Source organism: Bactrocera neohumeralis, chromosome 6, assembly GCF_024586455.1.
Source record: "Bactrocera neohumeralis isolate Rockhampton chromosome 6, APGP_CSIRO_Bneo_wtdbg2-racon-allhic-juicebox.fasta_v2, whole genome shotgun sequence".
NCBI lineage: Eukaryota > Metazoa > Arthropoda > Insecta > Diptera > Tephritidae > Bactrocera > Bactrocera neohumeralis.
In genome coordinates, this window is record NC_065923.1 from 13011627 (window position 1) to 13023335 (window position 11709).

Genomic DNA, 11709 nt, shown 5'->3' on the forward strand with positions numbered 1-11709 from the left:
GGATATAGTCCGTGAAGTATTTCAGGTTTGAGAAATTTTAAACTCTTTCCGATATCATAAATCCTTGAAACTCTAGCGGCGTAAACTCAAAGTGTTTGTTTTTACAACAAAAGAATAAATGTATTTAACATTAAAAACTATTTAACACTTTGCTCATTACATAAATAACAATTCATGATATTATATAATAGTCCATTAGTGTAAAGAGTAAAAAAGACAAGGTCATATCAATTAGATTATAGGCCTGCGCGTACTGATTTTCGAAAACGCGATAAAAAAGAAAACAAACTCAAAGCGAAATGCGTGTCACTCCAAGTCGAAGTAAACGGAAGAGATTAAATTTGCAATGATTTGTGTTTAATGCTGCAAACCTTTCAACCTAAACCGCGCTCTCGCTAATCGCGACACAGCGATCATATAAAAGCAACACATTTCGACGAAATCAGCATCAGTCTACAAACGATCAAACCATTGCAAACATAACAGCAAACACTTCAATATTTTACTTCGTTTAATTCGCTACAAATAAATAACAGAAATGGCTTTCAAATTCGTCGTACTCTCCGCACTTTTGGCCGTCGCCAGCGCTGGTGTCCTGCAACCGGTGACCTACGCTCATGTCGCCAATCCCGCCGTGGATGCCGTTGCCTCCAGCCACCAAAATGTCGTACGCACCTTCGATGGCACCGTCTCGCAGTACTCGAAGACCATCCAGACTCCCTACTCCAGCGTGCACAAATCCGACACACGCGTCAGCAACAATGTCTACCAACCCGCTGTGGCCAAGACTGTTTACGCCGCTCCAGCTCCAGCTGCTGTCTACACTCATGCCGCTCCTGTTGCTAAGACCGTGACTTATGCTGCTCCAGCACCCGCTGCCGCTTTGTACACACACGCCACACCTGTTGTTGCCAAGTCTGTCTATGCTCCCGCTCAACCCCATGCTCTGGTTGCTGCTCCAGCTGTTGCCAAGACCGTCACTTATGCCGCACCAGCTCCAGTATACCATCATGAAGTGCCTGTCGCTAAGGCTGTGAGTTATGCTGCTCCAGCTCCTGTTTACCACCAAGCCGCTCCTGTAGCCATCCACTACTCTCCAGCTGAGACTGCTTCACACATGAGCTTCGATGGTTTCGGTACCCACTGGGGTTGGTAAATAATTTCCAAACATCATTCTTGGGTGTTCGAAAAGTGTTATCATTTTATTAATATTATTGTTTTTGTTGTTAAATAATTTTTCGAATAAAATACATTGTTATGCAAATTAAATTTTTCAAGTGCATTTAAATATTTCCGGAGTTGTTGTGCTAGAGAGGAAGTGATCGTTTTCGTTTGACGTATGTGAATTGAAGGAATAACCATTATGGGGTTTGAAACATGGCAGCGGAATTGTGACTGAATTTCTGCGAAAGAAGACTAAGCCTCTAGGTTAGAAAAGTAATGAATAATAATTTACAGGCGAGGAACTTCTCTTTCAGTAAGTTGGACATATTTAAAGTAGAAGATTTTGTAATCTGCAGTTGTTAAGGGCTATTTAGTTGAGAAAAGGGATCTCTCCTTTCTTCACTTTCTAGATATTCGTTCAATAACATTTAGCTATAGGAGCCTTGATAGATAATGAAAACTGATTAAATTTTAAGTACGATCTATTAAACTGCTTGTTAGGTCCATTAAAAGACCATTTTGCTGAGGAGCCGCACATCCATCGAAACACTTCTGGCTATCAACTTGGCCTATGGTTAGTTTTCGATCTCCTAGAATCTAAGAGTATTGTTATCTGAGACTTCTCTTCAAAATATAGCTTACTAGTTTAAAAAAGTTCAGATTTCCAAAATTGAGTTATCTTAATCGGCTGAAAAGAAATTCAATTCCATTTTCTGGAAGTGTAACCTCGTTGAAATTTTTCGTTACTTGGACAATCCATTTAGATCCTAAGAAGCCTAGGGAACTCTTTGCTCCCTGTAAGGTCCACCTTCTAATGGTTTAATGGAGCTCTAACTGGACACTGTCCGATCGGGATTCATGCAGTAAGATTGAATATCTCACCAGATGTCAGCTGCATGCGCTATGTGGAAGAAGGTGAGATAGAATCATCTTAACACTGCTTCCTCAATTGTTCCGCTTTTGCCAGATGAAGGCAAAAACACCTCGGATCTAATATTTTTAGACATTTAGGTGAAATGGCGGAAATGAAAATAAAACACCTAGGCAGATTTGTGATCGGTCACGGGCGTTTCTGCCGATAGCTGAAATCCAACTACAAGAGTTTTATTCATTTGGCTTAACAAAGGACAGTACATGACATTTTAGGTGTGATCCTATGATCCCAGCATGCTGAGGAATCAGCCATCTTACTTAACCTAACCTAAGCTAGACATTCCATTAGAAGACATTAATGATAATGTTTAATATGGAAAGTGAAATTAGTTTTTGTGAGTACCCTGCCTTCCTATATTCCTTCGAATTTAAGAATATGTGGCTTGGATCAATAAGAAACAAGTTTAGGGAATCTGATATCTAGAAAGGCGGGACTATGAAGTGTAAATTAGTATAACCTTGAAATTATGCTGTGGAAGTGTACTCTTCTTGATATCATCCTTATAGAAATACAGCTAATAATTTTATCTTTTCAAAAGTGAGATCAGGAAGTTTACTACACTCGTCGAATCTTCCATGCCTTAGCTAGGTCGTAGCATAAAAATATTATTTCGCTAATTTGAATGCAGTCTCAGTGAATTTTAAAACCCTCCGCGCTTCGATAATTCATGCAAACAATTTCCTGGTGGGTCACTATCACACCGGTATCATTTGGCAAAAAAAATATTAATAAATAAAATTATGCTTTTAAATAATGACAACAATGGCGACCACAAATTGAAATAAGATATATTAATGCAAAATGAATTATTTGTACCACAAACAATTGGGGCTTAACGGTTTTTCACATTCATATTTTTTTTGAAGTTTTTTGCGTTAATAATACAAATAACATTAGCCACGCCACTCCATTATAATTGAGCATAAGTCAAGTACGTCACGATAAACACCGAAGTACAACGCAAAAAATTACGTATATAAAACAACAACAACAGCAAACATGCTGCAAAAAGGTTTTTTCACTGCAGAGAAAAAGGTGGACAGCGGCAAAAAAGTGGAGTGAAAGAAACACTCAATGAATGTGGAGCAAATGCGCGTCAAAGCGAATTAAAAACTACGAATCATATCAAATGGCATTTTAAGTACACGCTTATCAAGTGGTAGTGCGGCGCATGCGTAGAACCGGCTGTTGGGCAGGTGAACAACAACAAAAAAACTGCGCCGTCATGCGTGGATTTGCCGTTGGAAAGGTTAAGGTAGTCGGTGTGATGGAGGTGGAGGGCAAAGTTGGTATGGTAAGGTTGATCATGCCTCTAGAGGTAATATGAGCCTATTCATGCCTGTATGATATGAATGTGTGTGCGCTGACAGTGACAGTGGTGACCTTCATAAATGGTGGGTGTTTTGATTAGCCTTTTTATGTATGGTTGTCATATGCGCGCGCCACTAAAAATGCTTTGCAGATTTGTATCTTATAGGAAATTGTTGCAAAATAAACATTTGTAAGGTATTAGAAAAATTTTAGAGAGAGGTTAGGGCATGATACGGAGATTTAGCATATTACCACATTAAAATCGAATACTTTTACTGACGTACCTTTAATTAGAGAAAATAACAACAGCGATTATTTCCCTCTCAAACTCTGTCTGTCACTCTTTTTTGCTTTTTGGCTGATTTCAAGATGGGTCTAACATCTATAATCCAGCAAAAAATAGCATATAATCCATATTTTTATATTCTGGAAACATGTTGTTACCGAGTTAATAGTTTGAAACCTAACGGTAGAATGTTTCACCTAAAACTAAACGAAATAGATATAGGGTTATGCATATAAATGATCAAGATGACGTGAAGAGTTGAAATCCGATTGACTGTCTGTTTGGGAAAAACTTTTGAAAAAGTGGCCGTGGCCCCTCCCTTTAATAAGTTTAATGTTGGATATATACAAAATCATTAATCTCGAGAACCGCCCAACCAATTTCAACTAAAATAAGGGATAAAAGTTTACATGAATAATGTTTTTAGAGTATACCCCCTTGTGATCAAAAATTGGTCAAATCTAACAAAATCTGTTCAAGGCCCGAGGTAAAGGATATGTGGACCCAAGTATATATAGTTGACTTTTTGCAGAAAATATCAGTCAACGTGTGAGATATATAATTGAAATTCAGAGAGAATCATTTCCTGAAGGTAGAATGTCTGGGTGCTAAAAATGTGCTGACTCGGGTCAATACTTCCCTTATCTCCTATACCATATATTAAAATTTTCGAACTTCCGGGTGACTTTATATTGCATACGTCGTCCATATATGAGTTTTCTTAATAAAATTGAGAGAGCGTGTATTCTTATAACGGTGCACACTTGTGCTTAGAATGAAAAAAATTGCGTGAAAACTCGCCCTAGACCCCATATAATTAACAAGCTTTATGTACCTGAAGGTACTTCCTTGGCTTAAATCCTTGCAAGATGCAAGAGTATCAAATGTTTGGTTATACTCGGACTGAGCACTTTCTTACTTATTCATACAGCTTTTCTGAATATGTCATAATAATTAATTCTCTCAAAGTTCGTGAAAAGCCAGTAATTCTACAGTCCAATCTTACAGGTACACCCTAACTGGATCAACTTTATTACTTATAAGTTTAACAGAATAGAGACTTCATAAACAGGCCTTAGAACAATGAGGCTACAGTGACTTCCATCTCCATCATCGTAGTCCCCCTTCTGGGTAGAAAATGCTCAGTAAGATATATGAAAAGAGTTAGCAGGGTTGTCTTCTTGAGTCCTTTGAAAGCTAGAGTACGAGATTTACATGATCTTATATCTCAGTTTCTTCTAAACTATTGTATGAATTAGCGGCTCGATTTAGCAATGGCCCATAACGTAATTGTGAATCTACTGTAAATTAGACTATTCGGAAGAGACCTTTGCGAGAATTTTTAAGAACTGGCGATGGTGTTTTCGTAGACTTAGCATATTGTTTAAAATTTTACAGATCCACTCGAAGTGTGAAGAACGACAACAGTGAATGCTGCTCGGGGTAATACTCAGAAGATTAAAATAGTATGAGCTTACCACATGTTTGAAAATATAAAACAAAAAGAATTAGACAAAAAAAAAATTGTCAGGCGAAGGTATGCTAACAATTTTATTTCAAAATTAGAAAATTATAAGGTTGCCACCCGTTTGAAAAATTGTTGAAAAATTTGTTTATTTTAAAAATACTTGAAATAAAAGATGTTTCAATAAATTTGCTTCAGGAAATATTTTTGTTGCAGAGTTGCCACTTGTTCAAAATTTTTTTTATTCAACAAAATTTTTACAAAACGAAATATTTATATAATAATATAAGTATTAAATAATTGAAGAATTTTATAATTTTTGAAAATGGTTGCCAATTTTTGAAAATATAAATCAATAATTTAGTATTGGTACCAAAAGGCAAGTATTTAGGATCTCACTATCCAGTTATACCAAATAGTCAATTGATTTCTAAAAAGTATTTCTAAAAAATTTAATTGCAATACAGCACGATTTCCTACAGGGTGTTTTCAAGCGTATCAAAATATTTATCGAAACATTGCTTGTAGCACATAAACTTGCTAGTCCAGCAATTGCACTAAATTTGTGTGTCAGCTAATCGGTTTGGCAAATTGTGCGTTAAGTGCTGCCGCCCATTTCAATCATTCAGGGAATCGGTTAATTTTTTTTTTTTTAATTTTTATTCCACTTGAAGTAATTCGTTCGACAGCGGAGCTTTGAAATTTTGATTTTGCTTTCATTTGATTATACAATTGATAACTTAATTTTGGCGCGTTGTTGTTGCCATATATTTGAAGTATCACATTTTTTCATAATACATATGTATGTATATATATACATGTACATATGTATATTGAAGCTAGATAGGTGTGTGTATATTTGTAAGAGCTTGAAGTTGATATATGTTAGTATGTGTGTGTGTATGTGTTGTATTTTATTTGATTGAATGTTTGTGATATATCTATAAACGCACATTCGCTTGTAAATTGTGTGGGTGTTGAGCTTTGCTCATTTGATTGTGATTTCGCACTTGCCTGAGGTCAGGTAAGGGAAAAATGTTAACCGGTTCTCTTTCATTGCAGTGTTTCATGCGAGCAATGCCATTTGGTCCATTGCTGTGATAATTAAAGTGATCTAATTATATCTCAAATGGATTGTTGCTAAGTACAAGTGGAAATGATAATGAGGTACATTTGCGAAATTACGGTTAACTTGTATATTTGTATGTATAAATGAGAATTAGTAACCTATGTATGTACACTAACCACCTTCGATTCGTTTCTCTGTTAAATTTTTTTTAACTTTGCTCTCTTTTCGAAATATTTGTGGTAGCACAGTTATTGATTTGATTTCGAAAAAAAGGTAGAATATGTATGCAAGCATTATATGTGCACGGTTTTATTTTTGAAATTCGAGACTGGTTTAGTCCTCAATCCAAAGAGAGTATAAAAAAGTCGACTTCGTATCAGCCGTCTTAGTTTCTTCGTTATCGAAGTTCCGGGAATGCTCAGAAGTTATTATTTTTACCAAATATATTAAATGTTTTTCAGATTTTGAATTTTTGCCTGTCCCAGCTTTTCACTTTTAATCGAAAACTCCATACAACAAAAATTACGAAAAAGTGTAGTCTACATTTCAGAGCCAATATAAAAATCAGAGGCCCATAAAAAATGCGACTGAAGTACAGAGGGAGCTGTACGGCAAACTGTTTAACAAAAAGTTAATAAAGAACACAAGACCTCACTCAACAAGTTTAATAGTTTTAAGAATTTTTTTAGCAAGCTGACTGAAATCCGCCGAAAACCTAGAAAAAATGGATTGCTTCTGATTTAACCAAAAAAAGTCAGATGTCATGACAGTAAAAATAGTTTTGGAAGCAGAAAAAACTTGGATAGTTTGATAATGTTACTGAGATGACAGTTCTGGACCGAATATAAGCTCAGATCGGACTATATTGGAAGTGGACCTCTGTATTTCTGAACTTCTTTGCGGAAGTCGATATTAATACAATAAGAAGCACAGAAAAATGCTTCGAACGAATTCCAGAATCTACTCTCTTTTAGATTCTCAGTTTTTTGCATACTTTTTCCTTCGCCTAACTCACTAAATTGCAACAAAAGCTCGCGTGGCAAAACAAAAAAGAAAATATGAAAACACTCCATATTTCACCGCAACCATTCAAGTGTCAACTCTGTTTTTGTTTTCACCTAAATAACGAGCAATGCAAAAATACAATAATAAACGTGAAAACTTTCCCTTCCATCACAAATTTCTATCAGCATATTTCTGCCAAACTTTTCGAACTCGCACCCTCCAACAACTACATTTCTACTTTTTCCATCACTTTATTTATGCATCTTCCATTTACTTACTTGTATTCCTTCGATACACGTTTGCTTCATACTCGACAACTGCTCGTAAGCGATGATGAATATTTATGAGTATTGAAAAACTTTGCCGTTACGTTCCACTGTCACGAACTGTCGTGGTGTGGGCAGCGCGCCCGAAAATATGCTTACAAATTGAATTGAGTTGTTATCTGACTGAATGAGTATCTGTCCGGCATTTAATTTCTATTATTCCCATTTTTTTATCCTCTCCATTTCACTTGGAATATTTTAACTTGTTTTTTTTCCAGACTGCGAAGCTTACACATACAGCAATTCTATTTGTTTTCTTGTTGAAAGTTTCTTTGGGTGCATATTTTTTGGCAAATTGTTATTAATTTCACTCGCGTGGTTTGACTTTGAAATCTTCGTTTATGAGTCGCTGTTGTTGGCAAGAGAAGCTGAGTGTCGGTATGTGAGTGTTGTAACTGTTAATGTTTTTGAAAATATTTTTGCATTTGAAGATACTTTAATTCTGAAAGATGTGAAGTGAGGGACAAATTGGAAAGATTAATATTCTCAAAAGGTTTGTAGAAGCAAGAGAATATTATTGTGTGTTTCGGAAAATAGATATATATATATATATGAAATGTATATATAGACATATTTTTTTGTTAAAACATAATTGTTTTAAAATTGAATTACAATTTCGCTTCTTCAAACTGATTTGGTCTCAATTATTAGCTTGAGGACTTTACTTTGACTTTGTTGATCCAATAATCAGACGAGTTTGATTTTTGAATTCCACAGAGACTCGTTGGAAATTTTTATCGCTTGATACAGTTGATGGCTTTATTAAGTTGTTTCTGAGAATATCTTCAGCAAAATTATTCGTCTAAGCAATGTAATTAATTAAGAAGAGGAAACAACTGATTTCAAGGTCATTTCCAAAGTAATCGATAGTGACATTATCTTTTGAAAAACATTATAAATAGTTGAAAGATCTGGACTAAAGACAGAGGAGTGTTCGAAATAAGTAATGAATGAATAAAGAACCGAAAATTCTGTTTAGAAAAAAGAAAGAAAGAATATGAAAAGATAGATGATTAGAATAATGTCGTTTGCTAATGTAAAAGCTGGAGGCCTATAATAATATATCGATAACACCAGAATGATCTAAGTCTTGGACTCTAACTCCTCGAATAAGTATACGCTGGAGGAAAATCTATATATTTTCTAAAAAAGATAAGTCAATAAAGGGTTTAAGGCTAAAGAAACCAAAATCTTGCAGTTGATGCATTGAAATGAGTAGGTTGACGTAATAGCTGACCAGATTTTTAGCCGACAGGTTATACTGTTTTCGGAAAATTCTAAACCGATATCTGTACTAAAGAGTTTGACTGCTGAGTTACTGAATACTTTGTACTTGCGCTATCCAAATATGTCAGATGAGATTAGAGCAACAGAAATTTGGTGATAGTCCCTCTCTGAGCTTTATGCACTGAGTTTGAAAGTACTTTCATAATAGAGAGTTTATGGTCATTCGAGCTGGTAGAATCAGAAATTCTCTTAAATTTTCAATAAAAAAAAAAAAAATTCAATAAAAATATATATATTTTGACATATATATATAAGTGCTCAAATCAACTTTAAGACTAATCAGGTTAATAAACTTAGAAAGTTTCATCATTTACACTATAAAATATCAGTTTCAATTATGCCTAAGAACTCTTCTCTATTTTCGAAATGAAAAATAGTTTAGTTCCTATTTTATCGGACAGCACTGCATGAATTGACTTTGCATAAAATAAGTCAGAGTGACGAGATCACTTCATCCAAATGCATTCAGGTTCTGTGCTTGAACATTTTTATATCTAGTGTACTTATTTCAGTGGACAGCACTGTAAAAATTAATGACTAGGTAAATAGCATAAAGACTCTACCTCCCTTGGAGACAGTGTAATAATTTGCCACATTATTGGTGATTACATATTGCAGGGCGATAGTAACCTTACTTTTTATACCCTGAATTTTGTATATTGAAGTTTTTAACACTACGAAAGAAGTGACGGAGACGTTAGAGTGAGAAGCTTAGTTAATTTAGCCCTGTCCGTCTGCGAAATATTCTTGAAGTTCTCGAGATAGAGATTTGAATTTTGCAAAGTTTGTTTCCTCTCAAGGAAGCTATTCATTGGATTGAGTCGCCGATATTGGACCTCTACAGCATATAGCTGCCATTACAACTGTAACGAAAAGTTCTTTTTGAAAAGATATATTTCCGAAGTTGCGCACGAATTATTGCCCAAAGCAACGGTACAAACTCCAAAGAAATTATTTAGATCGGCCCACCATAGTCCATAGCTGCCATACAAACTGCACTATCAAGATCAAGTTCTTGTATGGAATTTGTATTTGTGAAGGGTATTATAGCTTCGGTGCAAACGAAGTTAATAATACAATTTTCAATGTCTCAGCATGAGCCGCTCAATCATTGGAAATTTTCGAACTGTTTTTGTGACTTCCCGCTGAATGAAATAAAACTGGTAGCGCGCTGCCAAAATTCGCAGAATCATGCTCTATATTATTTGCATTCCTTTATTTCGCTTTTTTCACTAACAAATCTTATTAAAAACCAGTTGACAAATTTTTACAAGCGAAAATTCGTCACAGCTCTACCAATTCATTTATTAACAAGCTCTTCTAATATTTTGCAAACGCACGCTCAATGTTAAGCAAAATGTAAAAAAAAAAAATTTTTTTGTGAAATCAAATTGCAACTAATTAACTACTGGCAGCGCCTAAATATGTCACGTACGTATAAAAACGCCTACAGAGCCGAGAAACAGCATCAGTTGACACTTGCAGTTTTAGCGCATCACAAGCAGTCGCCCTTAAATCAAACTAAACTCCGAAATGGCTTTCAAATTCGCACTCACCTTCGCCGCCTTCCTCGCCGTTGCCAACGCCGGCGCCATACTCTCCCACGTAGCGGTCGCACCCGTTGCCGTAGCCAAGATTGCCAATCCCTCCGTGGATGCGGTGGCAACGACTCATCAAAATGTCGTGCGCTCCTTCGCCGGCACCGGTTCCCATCACTCCAAGGCTGTGGATACGCCCTACTCCAGCGTACGCCAATCGGATACACGCATCAACAACAAAGTCTACGCACCAGCTATCGCCAAGACCGTGACCACTTATGCTGCTCCTGCTGTGACTCCCGTCGTTTCTGCTTACACCGCAGCCGCCGCTGCTCCGTTGGTCAGCAAAACCATTCTGTCGCCCGTCGCTAAGGTCGCTCCAGTTGTGTACTCTCATGCTGCTCCAGTCGCCACTTACGGACATGTCGCTGCTGCTCCAGCTATTGCTTACTCGCCAGCTGCTGCTGTCGCTCATGTTGCCTTCGATGGTTTCGGCACACACTGGGGTTATTAATCAATTATTATTACATGTGATTTGTTGAATGTGTTAACTGTTCATTTGTTATTGTTAATAAAACGAATAGCTATGTTATAATATATAATGCGGACTTTATAAAACCAATTTGTTTCTTAAACAGCTCAGAGACTGTGTTAGGAAATTCGAAATCGTATATCGTCTCGAAGTACGAAGTAATATCTTGTTTCAAGAAGTTTCTCCATAAATAAGAACTCTGTCATCCTATCCAGATACTCGTCGTAATATTTCACCTTCCCCTACTTATCTGTTATATAAAATTGATTTAGCGAATAATACCGCTTCCTGAGGGTTCGTACTGAAAATCTAGTCGGTTCAGAGAAAACAACTTTCGGCTGATGTTAGCTTGAGCTCGAAATTTATACAGCTACGTAACGAACTTCAAAAACATGGGATTTGCACATATATAGAATACCAGTTCTAAACTCTCGTACGACTTTCAGGTTAGTTGTGAAAATATTGATCACGCTTTTAACTCATAGAAGCTATTCGTAATTATTCAATTCCCTCTTTTTAAGGGGTAAAACTATTACACTCTCGAGTTCTGTCATATATCTGGAAACTATTGTTGATAAGCAACTAATCTGAAGAGATCCATTGGTTCTACACAAATATCATCCGTTTCCTACTAACATATGGTACGAGTACATTGTTTTGGTGGATGGCAGTAAAAGTGCCGCGTTAAACACCTGGAGCAGGAGCAACGATCTGCTTACTAGAGATTACAGGTGAAAAATCGCCCAACATATATTCGAAGGACTTACGATTCAATTCTTACGGCCAACCCGC

The 11709-nt window shown here is 36.2% G+C and overlaps 1 protein-coding gene across 1 annotated transcript; it reads left to right on the forward strand.

Annotated features, from left to right (window-relative positions):
• The first annotated feature begins 538 nt into the window (after nt 1–538).
• LOC126761733 (pupal cuticle protein G1A-like) lies at nt 539–10899 on the forward strand. Its single transcript, XM_050478108.1, has 2 exons — nt 539–1148; nt 10361–10899. The coding sequence occupies exons 1-2, from the start codon at nt 539–541 to the stop codon at nt 10897–10899; spliced, it is 1149 nt and encodes a 382-aa protein (XP_050334065.1).
• Nucleotides 10900–11709: the final 810 nt, after the last annotated feature.

Excerpts from the sequence above, each read along its gene's own strand:
- LOC126761733 (XM_050478108.1), top strand. The coding sequence starts at position 539 with ATGGCTTTCAAATTCGTCGTACTCTCCGCACTTTTGGCCGTCGCCAGC. Across the intron at positions 1,149-10,360 it reads TGGTTTCGGTACCCACTGGG|AAATCAAACTAAACTCCGAA; the intron begins GTTGGTAAATAA and ends GCAGTCGCCCTT.